Below are 21,200 nucleotides of genomic sequence, written 5' to 3' on the forward strand. Positions count from 1 at the left end.
CTTTGTAGCAGCTGATTCAAAAGGGGACAACCTTCCAGTCGGAACTTCACAATGGCTATGAGATCAATCGTCTGTACAACTATTTTGGAGGAGTATGACTAATTTTTGATTTTATAAAAATAAAAATAGCTTCAGTCATCAGGGTGTGTTCTGTCTATCACATGACTCTACCTTCCTCCCAATTGGCTTCATTCATAGGTAGGTTTTCTCCACAATGTAGTGTAGCTGGCCTCAGCAGTTCCAGGTCTGTATGGTCTTTATAGCTCATGATCACAGAGGTTGAGAGTCTTTCTTGGAAGCTCCAGCAAAAGTTCTAGGAACATGCTGATTGGCCCAGCTGGAGTCATGTGCCCATCCCTGACATATTTTTTGTGGCTAAAAGGATGTAATACTGTGGCCAGACTTAGTTTACATTCCTACTTGTAGATGGAGGGGTGATAGCCCCACCCAAACTCAGTGGACAGAGCAGGATCAAAAGGAATGGAATAATGAATGGTTTCCTAAAGAAAGGATTTCTGAATAATAAAGAATAGACATCAATATAGTATGGTTAGAGAGGTTTTTCTATTAATATAGGCATGAAACAAGAAGGGCCTGGGTGAGGGTGGTGGTGTAATAATGAGATTAAAAGAATAAATTAGAGGAAGATTAATATGTGTATATGTATTTCATTGAAAGTTTGCATTGTTGGGAAGGGAAGCAGTAGTAAAATCAATTGAAGTTGTTTAAAATTTTAAAAATTGAAAAAATTTTTGTGATAAAAAACACAATACTGACCAATTTAACCATAAAAATGTAATGTTAAGTATATTCATCTTGTAAAAACAACTGAAGTTTTTGAATTAAGAAGTGAGTAAAATAATAGTACTATCAAAAGATTTGAGAGATTTAAAAGGAAAAGCAGTTGAGGCTCAGGAGAGGTGGATGTCATAACTACTGATTAAACAGGCCAGACCATAGGTTTCCAAGTCCTGGGGAGCCAATAAAAGAGTCCTGGACAGGTGATTTGCAAGACAAAAGGAGGTCTTGGCAACCTGGGCAGTTGACATCAGCATTAGGCCATAAACACGTCTCAGTAGACCATGGAATCAGTGTAAGGGAGTAGGGTCTGTCTTTCCACCAAGAATAGGCTCTGTCCAGACAGGTGAGAGCAGTTATGGTTACAATGTATATGGGGCAGAAAGAAGCAGCCTTTCCCTGCCTGTAACAAATGGGCCCAAATCAGGATTTCAGGAGCAGTTTCTAGAACTGAGATACAGGGAAAAGGCCAAGGGACAAAACCCTTTGCTATTTGATTAGTACTGGCAATAAAAATGAGTTCATATTGATCAGTTAGCTTGGGGTATCTTACATGTTTCTCTGCTTCAGCGCAAAATTCCCACAGATGAGAACTTATAGGGCTTACCATGAAGATAGGACAACCTCAAGGGCTAGATACTAAGGATGTATTACAGAAAGATATAGAACTCTACGTAACAGAAGTGTAAGGACATCCAAGTTCATGATTGGAGCTCATTAAGTGGTTAGGGTTATAGATGTAATTCTGGTAATTTTCATCGTAGAGATAAAGTTAAAATAATGGGATCTAATGTTCTCTCCTATGTCATTGGTGTACCTTTAATGAGCCACTGCAAAATAGCAATACATCTCATCATTTTTGAGTGTTCCACTGTGTGTAGTGCAATATTCAAATTCCACAGGACAAGGCAGATGTTCATCAGCTCTGAAAAGGGGGAAAGGTGTATCCAATATTGCTTTGTATCAGAATTCTGTTCCTTTATTTGCCTTGGAAACCACAGTGAGAGTCTTAACGCTTTTTTATGTTTTTGTATAATAGCAAGTTCCCAACCTACAAATTACTTGAATTCCAAAGTTCCACATAAGCAGCTTGCTTAAATTCAATACATTTTTCAATAGTAATTGTGTTATAAATGACATTTAATTTTCCAGAATAATTCATAAAACCCTTTTAATCCTCTGTTTATCTGAATTGCTTTATGTTAACAAAAACACTTTGGTTAGCAATGGAATCAAGAGAGATGCAATAATTCTACAGGTTTTTAACAGGAGAGATGAAGGAGAAGAAAAGAGACGATATATATGAGAAAATATTTTTTTTCAAGTGGGTTTAACTCAGCTGAAATTTTTTTCAAGTGGGTTTAATAATAAACGAAGAAAAGAAGAGCCCAAATTATGCATTAGTCTTTCTGAAGGGCAAGGAAGCAGGTGGTATTTTGGATTATTCCAATCCCTTTGCCAGCCAATAGGTGGTGCTATTGTCATACAACAGTTAAGTTGCTCTAGGCCCAAAGCAAAAGGAGGATGTGGGAAGTATGTGTCAACTCAGTACCATACATATAAATGGTGCTAAATAAATATGATTCTGCTCATCTTCTAAATGAGTCAGATAATACTGATGAATAAAACCGCATTAACAAAATGTTATTGATAGTTGCTAAATTAGACTAAATTATATGCTCTCTAGATGCTGGAAACTTAAAAAGAAGTAGCAAAGAGTAGGAAAAAATATTAAGCTTTATCATTTATTACTACTAAAACAGAATTTTTTTTTTTTTTTTTTTTTTTTTTTTTGTGGTATGCGGGCCTCCCTCTGCTGTGGCCTCTCCCATTGTGGAGGACAGGCTCCGGACGCGCAGGCTCAGCTGCCATGGCTCACGGGCCCAACCGCTCCGCGGCATGTGGGATCCTCCCAGACCGGGGCGCGAACCCGGTTCCCCTGCATCGGCAGGCGGACGCGCAACCGCTGCGCCACCAGGGAAGCCCTAAAACAGAATTTTTAAGTCCAATTATTTGATTCTTTTGTAGGTAATATCCTGACATGCATTACCAGTATACTCTTGAATAGAGGCAGTCCCCACTTTTATGTACACAGTAATTTTGGAGATACCCATCTTAAAGTAATATTACCATTTCGCAAATCTTCACTATTTGTAACTTGTTTTTATCTTCTTTAATATCAGTGGAAAATAAGGAATAAGTAGGTAAAAATAGCAGAATGAATGGTCCTTATTGCAACCCTGACAAGCAAAATGTCATGCTCCTTACCTTTTCATGCTCCTAACAGCCTTCCTTTTGGTGAAATCACAGTTTATTAGCGTCTCTTTCTACTAGTGAATCTGGAGTAGAGAATGAAGGTAAAATTTATGTCATCTAATTTTTTTAAATAAATTTATTTATTTATTTACTTTATTTTTGGCTGCATTGGGTCTTCGTTGCTGTGCGCGGGCTTTCTCTAGTTGTGGCGAGCAGGGGCTACTCTTCGTTGCGGTGCGCGGGCTTCTCGTTGCGGTGGCTTCTCTTGTTGCGGAGCACGGGCTCTAGGTGCGCGGGCTTCAGTAGTTGCAGCACACAGGCTCAGTAGTTGTGACTCACAGGCTCTAGAGCGCAGGTTCATTAGTTGTGGAGCACGGGCTTAGTTGCTCCGTGGCATGTGGAATGTGGGATCTTCCCAGACCAGGGCTTGAACCCGTGTCCCCTGCATTGTCAGGCGGATTCTTAACCACTGCGCCACCAGGGAATCCCTATGTCATCTAATTTTATAAGTTATTAGCCAAGGTAAAGTTTTGTCATAGAGAAAGTTTAAACTAATGACTGAAATAATGGGGTACTATAAATAAGTTGCTCATGCTGGAATTTTCTTTCCTGTCTTTCCTTTCACTGCTTGTGATTGGCCTCAGACTACTGCAATCTCTTCCCCTTCACAGGGGCCTCCAGGTCTAAGGGACTGAAGGAAGTATTGAGAATGCTTCTCCAGTGGAGATGTGCTTCCTTGAGGACCTGTGAATTGAAGAGTTGGTTTTCAGACTCCTCTGTCTCTTCCTAAGGACTTCTTGCTCCAAAGTGAGAGAATGATTTCTTACTGAACTTAATCCTGTCTAAACACTGCAAGCAAGCCTTAAGTCAGGTTCTAGCTTTAAATCATAGCTCCACAACTGAAGTAGACCTATATCACCTTGGGGTATGGAACTGCAGGAAAAATCCTATATTGTCTTACACCTGATTACTCAGGAGTTTGTGACAGATTGCACGATTAATTATGTGAAAGATATGGTAGGGGGAGAAGCAGTATGATGGTCTTTCTGCTATTCACAAGATCTTGATTTTGTTTAGAGAACCAATATATGTTTATGGATGGATTTCGCAATTTCAGAAGTGCAGTACTTGGTCTGAATCAGTGATTTTCACAGCACTCCTTAGGGCTCTAACAGTGTGAGGAAGTTGCCTCCAGGGAAGGGGAGGAAAGAAAAGGTAGGTTGTACTTTGGACGCCTGCCTGCCTCAACCAGAGAAGCTCTGCTTTGAACAGTTTCATAAATTCTATTAAAGAAGGTATTTTTAGAGACGAGAGTTTGAAAATTATTGACACCTTTGCCTCTTACCAACTGAGCCTAATTTTTTTTTTTTTTTTTTTTTTTTTTGTGGTATGCGGGCCTCTCACTGCTGTGGCCTCTCCCGCAGCGGAGCACAGGCTCCGGACGCGCAAGCTCAGCGGCCATGGCTCACGGGCCCAGCCGCTCCGCGGCACGTGGGATCATCCCGGACCGGGGCACGAACCTGCGCCCCCTGCATCGGCAGGCGGACTCCCAACCACTGCGCCACCAGGGAAGCCCAAGCCTAATTTTTATACACAGAAATCTGGTTCACAAATGCTAGTACAGTTCCTGTTAAGCTGATGAATATCAGGTTTTATTAAATGATTATGTGGTCTCTTTCTATATCAGAATAGATTTCTGTTCATTAGTAAGTAGTGCCTGATGGTAACCAAATTAAATAGATTAATGAAGGGTATTAGTAATTTCACGGACTAATAAATAAATATGTATATTTTAAAATTAAGACTAATATATCACAAAATGTACTTTATTTATTTTCATTAAATTATCCATATTTAAAACTGTCATGTATTCTATGAGTTAGTAATGGTAGCTAACAGTGCAGTCCTTGATGCTTTTAAGATCTTTTCTTAAAAATTTATTTTATTTAATTATTTATTTTTGGCTGCATTGTGTCTTCATTGCTGCACGTGGGCTTTTTCTAGTTGCGGAGAGCGGGGGCTACTCTTTTTTTCTTCTTTTAATTTTATTATTTATTTATTTATTTTTTGGCTGTTTTGGGTCTTCGTTTCTGTGCGTGGGCTTTCTCTAGTTGCGGCGAGCGGGGGCCACTCTTCCTCGCGGTGCACGGGCCTCTCACTGTCGTGGCCTCTCTTGTTGCGGAGCGCAGGCTCCAGATGCGCAGGCTCAGTAGTTGTGGCTCACGGGCCTAGTTGCTCCACGGCATGTGGGATCTTCCCAGACCAGGGCTCGAACCCATGTCCCCTGCATTGGCAGGCAGACTCTCAACCACTGTGCCACCAGGAAAGCCCCTGCTTTTAAGATCTTTGATAGATGACCAAGTACCATTTGATTTCTGTGAAACTGGATCTAGAAATCAATCAAATAATCATCCATATCATATACATTTCAAATGTGAAAATAAAGTATGGGCTAGGCCCAAGCTTTACAAGTGGCATAATTTTATAATTCTCTAAATTCTTATAATATTTGCCACTTTTAAAAATTAATTCCTTCAGTTTCTCTCTTTACCTCTCTGTTGACAGCCCCAAGTGTTCAAGTTGGATTCTCAAAGTGGAAATCAAATACTTGATTATATTGGTTTATACCACACTGTGAGTGTTTGCTAATTTTGAGAGGAGAAAATACTCTTCCTTTTTTTATTAAGGGTGTACCATATTGGAATTTGCTTGGTTTAGTTAGCAACTTTCACTATAAAATGAAAATTTTTTTCCAGTCAGTCATAAATTTCCTCATTATAAGATAGTCTTTTTAAAACCTGGAATTTCCATATGATGATAGCTTAAAGCCTATTTAATTTGGCTACAAAAATTTTTTACCCCCCCCTTTATTTTCCTTCCTTTTTTATGTGTATTTAAGACGTTTAACTCATCTGTCATGATTCAGATGTAGTCACAGCAGAATCACCTAATGTTAGTTTTTTGTGTTATTTTCTTAAATGCTCAAATTCTCAATATAAATATACTTCATACATTGAAGATAATTTAGCTTTACAAAGAACTGTAGAATGTATTAGATGAATAAAGTACTTTCAAGATACTGATTTCCTACACATCAATCAAAACCTGAAATGGCTGCTTCTCTTTCAGCTCTTCAAAGTGAACACATTGTTACATGGACTAAATAGTATGACTCCATCATTTGAATTTTTCTTTTTAATGATTACCTCTTTGGGGGGGTGAGGGGCAAGTGTAATACAGCTGCACTTTTTCTGAGAATCAACAATTCCTTGCAGTTTAGAAAATAAATGATTTTTTACATAACATTTAAGTGTTTTTATTTTTAAAAACATAATAATTTTCAGTGTTTGATTTCCACAGTAATGGAAAGGCAGTAAATGAAGTAAAATACTAGACATTTCTAAGACTTATGTGCTTGATTTGGGACTAGAATCAGAAATCAGAAAACCTATTTAATTTCTGACTTTGAATCTTTCTAGATTATTGTAATAGACTCTTTTAATATATATTTTTTGGTTGAATGAAATTTTGGAACTTTAAATTTTTGTTTGCTTATAATATTACTATGGAACTCTTAAAAAAATAAATAGTAAATAAGAGTTTATTGTCCATGTGGAAAGCACAGATACAATTTGCATTAGATTCATCTTTTTTCTTAAATTGTGATATTCTTCCTATGTACTTTCAGACCTAAATTTTATTTATGGCTTTTGAAAAATTGATGAAGTCAGATTTAAACAAAAGAATATTGGTGTGCTATAAACTTGCCACAAAATGTCTACACTAATACAGGAAATAGGTCCCTTGGGATTTTTCTGCTGTTTTTCTGGGTATAGTTTAAGACCTTTCAGCTTTTGGGTCCTGAAAAGTTAAACCATACTATATAAAGCATTTTAGAATAACCAAGTGTTTTATATAATTTTGGATTTTCTAAGATAGAAGAAGCTGAGATTCCTTATGGGAAAACTGTAAGAATGGGAAAGCTAATAAGATTTTAGGTAGTCCATTGAACTAGCTGGCAGTCTTAAAAATTCTGAAAGCTTATCTGGAAGTTCTCTTTTATTGCTTTTAAAAAAGTATTACCTGCTGAGACAGTCTTCCATGCTCACATAAATATATGTAGAATATGTCAAATTATAGACTCATCACATTTTCAAGTAGGAATGCCTCATTTGATCACTATGGGAAAATAATAGCTTATGATAGTTATGAATAAAATGTTAGTTTTTAATTGGATATCTGTAATGATACCATGTGCAAACTTTGTAAATGCTAATTTTAAAATCTTAAATGGAAAATGCGTACTGTTGGGAGTCAGAAAAATGCTTAGGGACAAATACTGGCTATACTACTTTAATTAGCCATGTATATTTGGATAATCTCATCACCTGATGCCTCTTTTTCCTCATCTCTAAAAGATTGTTTTAAAGATAAGAGATAACATATGAAAGGCACCTAAACTTTGCCTGGTACATAGCAGGTTCTTAATTAAAAAAATGCTACGTCTGAGTAACTTCAGTCAAATTATGCTTTAAGTCATATGGGAAAATGACTTTCAGTGTAAGGATTCTTATTTTAGTACTCTTAATTGATGTTTTTTAAAAAAATTTACAAGGGTTCAGAATAACAAGGTTTAAAGTCCCCAAATCTAACATATGTAGTATGGGTCTTGACTTTCAATAGCCCTTGCTTTCATATATTATGCGTTGACACTTCTAAGCCTCCTTTTGTATGCAAAAGTCAGCCTTTTATACATCACCACACAAACTGATTTAGAATTATCACCTGGTTTGCACTGATCACTGCCACTGGGGTAAAGGGCCAGACATCAGTCAGACAGAAAGGGTCTTACCTTGGCCATCCTACCTACTTCATTACCATTCCTCCAAGCCAGGGGCTCCTGTCAGGCATCAAAGGCCTGAATCTTGCTTGTTTTCAGGGGGATAGCTATCTCAGAGATGTGTCACTTTACTCAGCCCAATCTCTCTTTCTACCCCAAAGTCACCTCTGAATTCCATTCATCTCTCCTCGCAGTGCCCCACCAGTGGGAAATATTGGGCTGGAAGTAGACAGCTGGTTGAAAACCCTCACCAAGATCACACGTGCTAGTGGGTCACAACCAATATAGGCCTTCACCTTTGATTTGGTACTGATGGAAGAAAATTCCTTTTCTACTATAATAGATATCTTGTGAGTTCTGATGCTTCAAAATTTAAAGATTAAATCCTGCTTAAATATTTTCCCTGGCCTGTGTGGATGGATTAAGGAAGGAGCAGTGGCCCAGGGAAGGAGAGATGTCTAAGTCTGCTGTTTCATTCTTCTGGACCATTGGTGTCACCTGCCTCAGACTGGTACCTGTCAAGGGTCTTACTCATCAGTAGGATCACTAAGACCCTAGGAAGGCAGTATTTGAGGTACCAAATTAGAAATTTTATAAATTTCTAACCCAGCCATCCTTTTAATGTGTAAGTCTTGTTCAGCTTTCTAATGTGTAAGAACACACTGTAGGTAGAGGAAAGGAAAATTATTTCTAAATAAAAAACAAAAGACAAAATCTCCTGCCATTAATAATTCTTGCAAGAACCATTCTTTATCAAGATGGTTACAAAATGATGATTTTCCAACTCTGGCACTTGCTGCACATTTACTCTTTAGCACTGTGGTAAGCAGCAGCTCCTTTATCTCTATTTATTTATTTATCCATCTATTTATCTATATCTTTAGTAGTTTGCCTTTATGGGTTCCTTTTTTTTTTTTTTTTTCCAGTGGTATATAGTTCTTAAGCATTTTGGTCTCAGGATCCTTTTAAACTCTTCACGATTATTGAAAAAGCTTTGTTTATGAGATATATATTAATATTTATAATATTGAAACTGAAACAGAATTTTAAAAGTGTTTAATTCATTAAAAATAACCCTAATAAATGTAATAAATGCTTACAGAAAGAATATATTTTTGATCAGAAGTAACTATACTTTCCAAAACAGAAACATTTAGAGAAAAGAGTAGCATTGCTTTGTTTTACAGATCCCCTAATGTGTGGCTTAATAAAAGACAGCTAGATTTTTCATATCTGTTTCCTCATTCAGTATGTTACTATATCACATATCATGTAGCCTCTGGAAAACTCCACTGTACATTCATGAAAAAATCAAAGTGAAAGAGACAAATAACATCTTAGTATTATTAAAATAGGTTTGGCCTCACAGACACCTTAAAAGAGTCATAAGTACCCCCTCAGACTTCCCTATCACACTTTGACAATTGCTTGTCTATAATTCCTGGATTATTTTGGTGCTCAGGTTATCCCAGATTTAGCCAGTGTCAGCTAAGCTGGCCCTTAAGTCCTTGTGATAGGCCCCTATTATCATTATTATCATTGGTTTTTTCTTTCTTTTTTTTTTTGAGAACGCTTGTTTTCTGACATAGCAAGATGCTCCAGGCTCATCTTGAACCCACCCTGCCTTAGGCCTGGAATCAGCCATTTTCCTGAGGAATCCTGGTTTCTTTTGGTGGATAATGGCATAGAGGCCAAGATTTGGGCTCTAGGGGTCGTTATTGCTATTAGGGTCTTTGCTTCTAGGCTCTTTCTGCAAATAGAACCAGGAAAATATATACATATGTATACATGGAAATACATATATCTGTGTATAAATACTTATCTATCTTATTTATCATAAGTAACTGATATCTCCAGTTTCAATCTGACCCCTGTACTTTTTTTTTTTCTTTCTTTTGCGGTACGCGGGCCTCTCACTGTTGTGGCCTCTCCCGTTGCGGAGCACAGGCTCCGGATGCGCAGGTTCAGCGGCCATGGCTCACGGGCCCAGCCGCCCTGCGGCACGCGGGATCCTCCCGGACCCCGCGGGGCACGAACCCGCGTCCCCTGCATCAGCAGGCGGACTCTCAACCACTGCGCCACCAGGGAAGCCCCCCCTGTACTTTTTTACCTTTCCCCATAACATATCTGTATGTCCTTCCACAATGAGAACCCTGCTCCCAATAACATTAACACATTTACTCATTTGCTGAATCATATATCTAGAGTAGTTTCAGAATTGCCTCGCCCATACCACTACAGAAAACAAACATGCTACAAATAGTTCAGGATGTGTTTGCAGTTCTTTTCCTTCCTGAACCTTAGGGTACATAGGCACATACCACTTTCTTTTATTTCCCCATTCAGTGTGGTTATGTTATTAGTCTGAAATAAAGTTGGGTTTATTTGTTTCAGTTTGCTTTCATTTCCTTTTTTTTCCCCTTTCACATCCATGTTGATTTAATTTTTTGAATATACAGAACATTAGCATGCTTTCAAACTTATTGAGAAGTATATACTCAGACAAGTACCACTCCCTTCCTACTTCTAAGATCTCTGCCCTCTTCTTTCAAACCTAACATAAGATCCTAACAAACCTAACATAAAATCCTATGTACATAGGATGAGAAGTAGGATTGTCTTTACAACTCTTGTATGAAAGCATATTAGAATGAGCAAGTGTACAATTTGTGCATAATTTCTTACTCAGTGGGAGGCATAAGTTTTATTCCCAATTCATAAAAATTGTACAGAGTGGAGTAGTCTTAAAACAATTTATTTGGAGGGAAAAGCCCATATCTGATTACCAAGAGTTTATTCAATAAATTAATGGCCTTATTTTATATTGCTGAAGATGTGTACATGCATTTCATAAACGTTTGATGTCATCTGTTTGTAAACAAAGGTTTTTTTTCAGCAATTATCTGTGACTAACTCATGAATTACTCTTCCTGTCTTTCCATATACACACAAATAGGTATGAATTTTGATTCTTAAAACTCTTAGGATACCTTAAATGAAGTTTATAAACTTGAAGGTAGGAATAAAAAGTTAATTTTTATGTCATAGACATATAGATATACTTACTTATATATGCATTTAGTGGTGCTGCTGGAAATGGTAGACCTCTCTGTTCTCTCCCTATGCACTAAATTGCATTGACATACACTTAAAAGCTTATAGAACACACATGTACTTTCAGAAGGCCATCTGTTAGCATTTCGTATTTTAGACGATAATTTTCTTTTCTGTACTTGTTATTGCTAAAAAGATATACTTACATCCTGGTATTTAGATAAGGAATATATGAAGACACAGATATTTTGACTCTTTCAAACATTTTGAAAATTGTCATGTAAACATACTTTAGTAAATTTAGTCTATGCTAAATTTATGGTAACTTGTTATTATGATGTGTTTATATATGTGGATATAAATAGCATTTTAGTAAAAATATATGTATATATGTTGAGCCTCTGCTATGAGAGTAATGCAGCTGTCATTGTTAGAGGCTCCTTTTACCCTAATTCTTGTCCCTACAACCTGGGGACTTTACTACTAATCCCTTGTCCTACTGTGTATTTATTGGATAAGATAAGCAAAAGGTAACTCCTCTTTATAAAACTTGGAGAACCTCTGTATTAGGATTAAATCAGCCCAGTTAAATGAGTCCATAATAAAATGCAGAGATTCCCTGAGCTCATCTCAGAGTTATTAGCCATTAATGGCTTGTCTAGGAAATCCTAGCCTTTCACTTACTATTACTAAGGCTAAGGAAATAAAACTAGCCACTCAGTATTCTTAGGCTACCCTTTTGTGGCTCCCTTTCTCCTGCACAGTCACTCCTAGAAATTTCCTTGTCTGCAATTGAAGGATTTTTTTAGCTGCACCTTCCTTGCGGCATGCGGGATCTTAGTTCCACGACCAGGGATGGAACCCATGCCCCCTGCATTGGGAGCACAGAGTCTTAATCACTGGACTGCCAGGGAAGTCCCGAAGGAATTTTTTAATGTAGAATTTCAGGTAGTTTAGGAGAAAGATTTGCAGGCAACAAAGTCAGTTTCTTGAATTATGTGACCCAGTCTATTTGGCATAGTGTAAGGTTGGCCTAGGAGTGGGAAGAGAAAGTGGTATTTTGCAAGGCCCAGATTTCTCTCCCTGACTGGTCTGACCATTGTTAAGCCATACTTCTCCTCTCATCATTACCTACCAATATCTTCTCTGTTTTAGCCTGCATTCCCTGGAGTAGGGCAGGCACATTTGTTAACTGTTGGGAAGTAGAAACTTACCTGGTTTCCTCAGGATCAAAGTTTCAATGACAAAGTAATATGTTTTGAAATCACCATTTTTTGACAAAGCTGCTGCTGCTTTGAAAGGATATAATCAAGGCTTTTTTTTCTAATTGATATATAGTTGTTTTACAATATTGTGTTAGTTTCAGGTGTACAGAAAAGTGTTTCACTTTTATATATATATATGTATATATATATATACTTTTCAGATTGTTTTCCATTATAGCTTATCATAAGATATTGAATATAGTTCCCTGTGCTATACTGTAAATTCTTGTTGCTTATCTATTTTATGTATAGTAGTTTGTACCTATTAATCCCATATTCCTAATTAATCCTTCCTTTTCCTCCCTTTCCCCTTTGGTAACCATAAGTTTGTTTTCTATGTCTGTGAGTCTTTCTGTTTTGAAAATAAGTTCATTTGTATTAGTTTTTAGATTCCACAAATTAGTGATATCATATGGTATTTGTCTTTCTCTTTCTGACTTATTTCACTTAGTATAATCTCTAGGTCCATCCAAGTTGCTGCAAAAAGCAATATTTCATTCTTTTTTGTGGCCAAGTAATATTCCATAGTGTATATATATACCACATCTCCTTTATCCATTCATCTGTTGATGGACGCTTAGGTTACTTCCATATTTGGCTATTGTAAATAGTGCTGCTATGAACATTGTAGTATATGTATCTTTTCAAATTAGAGTTTTCATCTTTTCTGGATATATGCCCAGGAGTGGGATTGCTGGGTTGTATGATAACTCTGTTTTTAGTTTTTTAAGGAACCTCCATATTATTTTCCATAGTGGGGCCATGAATGTTGATTCCCTTAGGCAGTAGCAGCAGCCACTGGCACCTCTAAGATATATACCTGCAGAGTTTGAAGGAGTTAAACATTCTGTTGTTTATTAAAATGTTTTTTATTGGCCTGCAAATTAATTGGCTTCTCTTTTTCTGTACACAGAATCTAGACTTATTCTACCAAAATTAATTTTGCATACTATGTAGGAAATTTAAAATTTCTGAAGTAGTTTAGAAACTGCTTTTTCCTAATATACCTAATTCTAAATAGAATCTATTCTTTTCCCTGTTAATTCTCTTATCATAGGAGGAGGTGTGTAATATCTAAAGAGAAAATATTTCGTGTAGTAACTACTGTGTCATGGGTTCATTTAAAAATGTAATAATCACTTTTGTCTTACAGGACAAACTATTCGAGAGAAAAGAATTGTAGAATCAGCAAATAAAAGAGAAACAGACTATGAAGTAGGGGATATCCCAACAGAATGGGAAGGTAAGTTTCTGCTTTTAGTAGTGTCTTCTGGAAGGCAAATAGTTTATACACAAAATCAATAAGGACATAACATTATTTCATGTTCTTTGCAAAAACTTTTACAATCTGAATCCATGAAACTTTTTTTAAACTTTGCATTTCTTTGAAAGTTGTGAAGGTGCTACATTTTAGTAAGGGAACATAGTGAAAAGAACTATGAAGCATTAGCAGAGCTGGGACTAAGGTGAGGCAAGCAAATCTTCTTAGATGCAGAATTGAAGAAGGCATTCACTTTGATATGCTGGCCCTGCACTTATACAACTTCAGGATTTGAATTCTGTTTCTGGCACTCTACCCACATGAACGTGGGAAAGTAACTCATACCTCTCAGTCTTCATTTCCTCTTTTATAAATTGTGGATAATACTTGCTGTAGATGCCATTTGGAATATTTGTTCACCTTACAGTGACCCCATTAGCTGCCCCCATGTTTAGACAAGGATGGACACTTGATCCCTGTCAGGACTTTGGAATTAAGGTAAAAAAAGGAAAGAAAGAGAAAATAGTAGCAGTCTTTCCATAAGGCTGGAATAGTATCATATGACCTTGGTAGCACATGGGTGCCTATCTTCAATCCACTATCTAAACTTTGTTGCAGAAAAAAAACTTCTTTATCTACTAAGAAGAAAATGGAAACCAGTCTGCAAAGAGAAGTAACAGTTAACCCTCGAACAACACAGGTGTTTGTTTTTTGTTTTGATTTTTTTTTGTTTTGAACAACACAAATTAGAAGCAGGTCCACTTATACACAGATTTTTTTTCAGTAAGTTCATACTATGGTATTACACGATCCGTGATTGGTTGAATCTGCAGATATGGAAGTACAACTGTTAAGTTATAGGTGGATTTTTGACTGCGAGGGGGTCAGTGCCCCTAATCCCTGTGTTGTTCAAGAGTCAACTCTATGTAGCAAGGCAGAGAATATTTCCTAGGTTTTCAGCAACTTTCCAATTCCCAGTTCCATTTCTTTCTGAATGAAGTTCATCTGCAAGTCTGCCTTCAGGTTCTAAGTGCCATCCCACATCTGTGTTATAAATTTCCCCTTTTTTTCTTACCAGTTCTTAGCCTAGTGCCTGGCGCATACGAAGGCACATAGTAAGTGCTCAGTAAGTATATATTAAATACTTGAAATCTAGCTTGAGTTAACCCTTGTTATTTGCAACTAAAAGAACCTTAACTAAAATACCAATACCTATCTTATATATCACTTAACATTTGTCAAGTGTTTACCTGTATACTTGGTATTATGCCATTGCTTTACAATCATTATATTGTTTTAATTATCACAATAATCCTATGAGGTAGACACTGTAGTTATACCCATTTAATAGATAGGGAGGGCTTCCCTGGTGGCACAGTGGTTGAGAGTCCGCCTGCCGATGCAGGGTACGCGGGTTCGTGCCCCGGTCCGAGAAGATCCCACATGCCGCGGAGCGGCTGGGCTCGTAAGCCATGGCCGCTGAGCCTGTGCGTCCAGAGCCTGTGCTCCGCAACGGGAGAGGCCACAACAGTGAGAGACCCGAGTACCACACACACACACACACACAAAAAGATAGGGAATCTAAGTTCTAGAAAGATGAGATAAACTGCCTGGGTAATACAGCTACACGCTGTAAGCAGTGGACCCTTTGCTTCCTGGTGGGTTTAGCATTATACCTAACATATGATAGCTATAGGCATTGAGTTATTTTTATGTCAGCATGTGAGTGTAAATATTTCCCTGGACATATCTTTTCCATTTTTCTTTATTAGCTATGAAAATAGTAGAACTATGAGAAAAGAACATTAAAATGGGTAGATACCAGGGACTTTTTGAAGAAATACAGAATATAAACTGTCAATGTCCAGGAGTAATTGAGCTTTCTTTCTGTCTTTTTAAAAAAATATTTATTTATTTAATTTATTTTTTTTGGCTGCATTGGGTGTTAGTTGCAGCATGTGGGATCTTCGTTGAGGCATTCAGTATCTTTCATTGCGGCGCAGGGTCTTCATTGTGGCCCGCAGGTTTCTCTCTATTTGTGGCGCGCAGGCTCCAGGGCATGGGCTCTGTAGTTTGCAGCACACAAGCTCTCCCGTTGAGGCACATGAGCTCAGTAGTTGTGGCACGCAGGCTTAGTTGCCCCTCAGCTTGTGGGATCCTAGTTCCCCTACCAGGCATCGAACCCATGCCCCCTGCATTGGAAGGCGGATTCTTTACCACTGGATCACCGGGAAAGTCCCTGAGCTTTTTAATTTTAACAGACTCTCCAATGTTATAAGCGACATTTGCAATTCTCAAATAATGCTTGCACCGTCTTATAATGAACCTATTTTATCATTTTTTCCAATAGTAATATAGAATTTAAATGTTTATAGAAATAAATTAAGTTATAAATAAACAAATAGGTAGTGACTCATTTTTAAGCGTTTGAGACTTTCAGAGAATTAGAATGAAATTCTAATGCTTTTTATGGCTCTGTCCTGATCTTAATAATTCAGCATAACCCTCCCATGGGGCACACCCTTAAAACAAATGTATCAACCAAACATTGAAACAAAAATTATTTTTATAGTGTTGCATATCAATTAAATGTAAAAAATAAGAACTCCGTACTATGAAAAAGTAAAATAAAATATAAATAAATACACAAAACACTGTATACAGGAAAGGAAAGAAAAAAACTTAAAGTGAATAGTGTCAACCCCAAGTGAATCTAAAGTATTTTCAGGTCCAGAGGAATACTGTACTTGTGAATTGTTAGTAGCAGAATACAGGTACCCACAGGCTGCATTTCCTGCCACGATATGTATTAAACGGTTCACCCTTTTCATTCATTTATTTAATAAACATCTATTGAGGACCTCTGAATTCATGGAGTTTACATTCTGGAGTGGGAGAGTGGGTGGAAGAAAGATAATAAATCAGATAAATAACTATATAGTATGTTAATGGCCACAGAAAATAAAGCAGATAAAGGGAATAGGAAGTGTTGGGGAGGGTTTTACAGTTTTTACTAGTATAAAGAAATGGCCTTGTTGAGAAGATGACATTTTTTAAAATAAATTCATTTATTTTATTTATTTTTATTTTTGGCTGTGTTGGGTCTTTGTTGCTGCACACATGCTTTCTCTAGTTGCAGTGCGCGGGCTTATTGTGGTGGCTTCTCTTGTTATGGAGCACGGGCTCTAGGCACATGGGCTTCATTAGTTGTGGTGCGCAGGCTCAGTAGTTGTGGCTCGCGGACTCTAGAGCACAGGCTCAGTAGTTGTGGTGCACGGGCTTAGTTGCTCCACAGCATGTGGGGTCTTCCCAGACCAGGGATCGAACCCGTGTCCCCTACATTGGCAGGTGGATTCTTAACCACTGTGCCACCAGGGAAGCCCCGAGAAGATGACTTTTGAATAAAGGCAGAAGAAGGAGCTGGTCATGAAGATAAGTAGCAGAGGAGCATTACTGGAGAGCTAGAGCAAAAGCCCTGAAGCAGGAGCATGCTCAGGTTTTTAAGGAACAGCACAGAAGCCAGCATGACTAGAGTAGAGCCAGAGGGAAAGTAATAGATGAGGTTAGAAAAGTAACAGGATGCTCAATCTTGTAGGCCTTATAGGCCATTGTAAGGACTCTGGCTTTTACTCTGAGATTGGAAACCGCTGGAAGGTTTTGAAAAGAGTAGTTGTATGCTCTGAATTATATTTAACAGGATCAGTATGGCTGCTGCATTGCAAAGAGACTGAGGGGGGGCATAAAGAAAACTTGGAGACAATATGCTCTTGTAATAACTCAGGCAAGGGCTAATTGTGGCTTGGACCAGAGTAACAGTGGGAGTGGAAAGAAGTAGTTGCATTCCGGATCTCTTGTAAAAGTAGAGCCAATGAGATTTGCTGACAGATTGGATGTGCAATGTGAGAGAAAGAGAGCAGTCAGTGATGACTGTTAAACTTCTGGGCCTCACCTGGAAAAGTGCAGTTGCCATTGACTGAGAGGGGCAAGACTGGAAGGAGCACATCTGGGGGGAAAATGAGTTCAAGTTTGAAAATCAAGTTTGAGATACCTATTAGATATCCAAGTAGAGGTATTAAGTTGTATATAAGCTAAGAATTTGGTGGAAAAATTTGGGCTGGAGATAAAATGTGGAAGTTGACAGCAAATAAATGGTATTGAAAAGCCAGGAGACAGGATGAGATCAGGGAATGTGTGTAAATAGAAAATGAGAAGTTCATACCATATGATCCAGCAGTCCCACTCTTGGGCATATATCTGGAGAAAGCCATAATTCAAAATATACATGTACCCCAATGTTCATTGCAGCACACTTTACAATAGCCAAGACATGGAAGCATCCTAAGTGTCCAACAACAGAGAAATGGATAAAGAAGATGTGGTACATATATACAATGGAATATTACTCAGCCATAAAAAAGAATGAAATAATGCCATTTGCAGCAACATGGATAGACCTAGAGATTATGATACTAAGTGAAGTAAGTCAGAGAAAGACAAATATCATATGATATCGCTTATATGTGGAATCTAAAAAAATGGTACAAATGAACTTATTTACAAAACAGAAGTAGTGTCACAGATGTAAAAAACAAATTTATGGTTACCAAAGGTGAAAGGGGAGGGGGGAGGGATAAATTAGGAGTTTGGGATTAACATATACACACTACTGTATATAAAATAGATAACCAACAAGGACCTACTGTATAGCATAGAGAACTCTACTCAATATTCTGTAATAACCTATTGAGAAAAGAATCTATAAAATAATGGATATATGTATATGTATAACTGATTCACTTTGCTGTACACCTGAAACTAACACAACATTGTAAATCAGCTACACTCCAGTAAAAAAAAAAAGAAAATAATTATAAAGAAAAAAAAGAAAGAAAATGAGAAGTTCCAAGACTGACCCCTAGGCTATAACAGGGTTTAGAGACAATGAAGACAAAAAAGGAGCAGCCAGAAAAGTGGGAGAAAAAAGAAAAAGTGTCAAGGAGGAAGGAAGTGATCAACCGTGTCAAATAAGGACGAAGAATTAATTCTTTGCTTTAAGAACAGGAAGTCACCGATCCTTACAAAAATAGTTCTGCAGAGTGTTAGGAACAAAAGCCTGATTTAAAAAAAAAAAGAATAGCAAGAGAGAATTTGGAGAGAATAAGTGTAGATAATGCTTATGAGGAGTTTATCTGTAAAAGAAAGGAGAGTGTTGAGGCAGTACCTGCATGGGAAAGTGGAGTCGAGAGGAATTTTATTATGTTTTGTTTTAAAGATAGTAGAAGTAACCAAATTTTGTAATAGTGATGAGAAAGTTTCAGTCAAAAAGGAAGCATTAATGATGCAGGAGAAAGACCTTGAGAAAGCAAGATGGGACAGGATCTAGTACACTTGTGGAAGAATTGGCTTTTTTTTTTTTTTTTTTTTTTTTTTTTCTTGGTACGCGGGCCTCTCACTGTTGTGGCCTCCCCCGTTGCGGAGCACAGGCTCTGGACGCGCAGGCTCAGTGGCCATGGCTCACGGGCCTAGCCGCTCCGCAGCATGTGGGATCTTCCCGGACCGGGGCACGAACCCGTGTCCCCTGCATCGGCAGGCAGACTCTCAACCGCTGAGCCACCAGGGAAGCCCGAAGAATTGGCCTTTGACAAGAGCATGGAAAGTTCATCAGGAGTAATAGCAGAAAAGTAGAGTATATAGTAATAGATGCAGGTAGATCATGTAGTGGTAATAACTTGTATAAATTCTCTCTTGATTCCTCCAAATGCAGCACAGAGAGATTAAATAACTCCCTAAATACAAGCAGCAGCTATAGCCAAGAACCCAAATTATCTGTCTCCAGAGTCTTTACTCTTAATATTATATTGTATTTGCCTACTCCATAATGACCAGGCTAATTCCTACTTATCTTTCAAGTATTAGGGTAGACACGGATTCCTTTGGACATCTTTCTGACCCTACCTCTCACCTCCTAGTACTTAGTAGGATGTTCCTGTTTTTGTTTTTCATCTCACTTGATGCCTCTCTGCAGCATAATACAACACACTATAGAGTATTCCCTGTTTACTTATCTACCTCCTCTACCTGGACTTGAAGATTCTCTAGTGTAGAGTCTTTACCTTGCTCATCCTTGTATTCTTAGGGCCTGGTTCAACACTTAACATAAAATAAGTGCAAGCTAAATCAATATTTGGTGAATGAATGCATTTAAAATTGAAACTACATAAGGAAGAGACATTTTGGGGACTTTGCTGATTTGCTGAAAATAGTCCATTTTAAAAAGAAAGACATGGAATGGCACACCAAAGCAATTGGTTCCTAACATAAAGGACACTCAAGGTTCAGATGTGGGAGATAGTATAGTACTAGCTAGTATACTACTAGCTACTGAACGGTCTTACAAAGTTTCAGGGAACCTTTTAAGTGTAATCCATGGCATGATGTGTAGTTCTTATACAGAGCCTCTCAAAAGCTTTATCTTCGTAATTCAGATCACAGTTTGTCTTCCATTTTTTTCCTTTTTTGTTATTTTGGTAAGTTTAAGCTAGTTTTGTGTTGACAGTAATAAGCATTATTAATGAGAACCCTAAAGTACACGCATAGTAGAGTATAATAGGAAGAGACAGAAAGGCTCTGATCCAGTATTTCTTTTTAATGGAATGTTAATCTTTACTTAATCACATATACTCATTAAAATGTAAAACTAAATTTCAGAATAAAGTCAGGGAAAAATTAATTTTTAGACATATTAGACCATACCTGTCTATCATTAACACAATTAATAATGACTATCTCAGTATAAAATATCATATGCACTTTTATTGCTTTATTATTAATAATTAATAATTGTTTAACATGCTTTTCTCAAGCCACAGGAACTCCCCACCAATAATTTTCAAAATAAACTTCATAAAATAATATATATGGCCATGATGCTATCCTTGTCCCAGCATCAGAAGACCTGGCTTATGCTCAGGTCCTCCAATGTGCATTTACTACCTTGGTCATTTTGGGCAAATCTATTTACCTCTGTTTTTCATCTGTCAGATTAAAAGGCTGGGTTCAGTATCCTTTAAGGCCCCATCTGTCTCTAATGTTCTATGATTATATGACTCTAGAATTATCTCTAATCAACTTATGTCCCAACCCAGAGTCTCTGGACCTACTGTAAAACCAAATTGCTTGGCTGGGAATTGCTGAGAGTTGATGGTGATCTCCTTCATTAGAGGATAAGATAGCTGCATATATTAATTATCTATTGGTACATAACAAATTACCCCAAAAGTTACAGGCCTAAAACAACAAACATTTACTAAATCGCAGTTTCTGTGAGTCAGGAATCTAGGCATGGCTTAAGCAGATCTTCTGGCTTAGGGTCTCTCACAAGGCTGCAGACAAGGTGTTGGTCTGGGCTGCAGTCATCTCAAGGCTTCTCTCAGGGCTCATCTACTTTCAAGCTCATTCACATGGTTTTGTCAGGCCATAGATTTATTTCCAAGCTCACTCAAATGGCTATTGCCTGGTTTCAGGTTCTTCCTGGCTATTTGACTTAGGGCCTTAGTTCCCTGATAACTGTAGCTTTCTAAGTCTTGATATCAGGTACTGTTAGTCCTTCTTTTTTGAAGTTGTTTTGGCTATTCTAGGTCCTTTGCATTTTCATATGGATTTTAGGATCATTCTTTTGTCAGATTTATCCCTAACAACTTCATATTTTTGATGCTATTGTTATGAT

At 37.6% G+C, this 21,200-nt stretch overlaps 1 protein-coding gene across 1 annotated transcript in view; it reads left to right on the forward strand.

The window, feature by feature from the left end:
- The window catches only part of NDUFAF2 (NADH:ubiquinone oxidoreductase complex assembly factor 2), a 196,070-nt gene that overhangs the window by 105,157 nt on the left and 69,713 nt on the right, over positions 1-21,200 (forward strand). The window contains exon 4 of the mRNA XM_055086889.1: positions 13,367-13,456. Within this exon, the coding sequence (XP_054942864.1) occupies positions 13,367-13,456 (90 nt within the window). The remainder of the gene's footprint in view (positions 1-13,366; positions 13,457-21,200) is intronic.

The sequence above is a fragment of the Physeter macrocephalus genome, chromosome 8 (genome assembly GCF_002837175.3).
Source record: "Physeter macrocephalus isolate SW-GA chromosome 8, ASM283717v5, whole genome shotgun sequence".
Taxonomy (NCBI): domain Eukaryota; kingdom Metazoa; phylum Chordata; class Mammalia; order Artiodactyla; family Physeteridae; genus Physeter; species Physeter macrocephalus.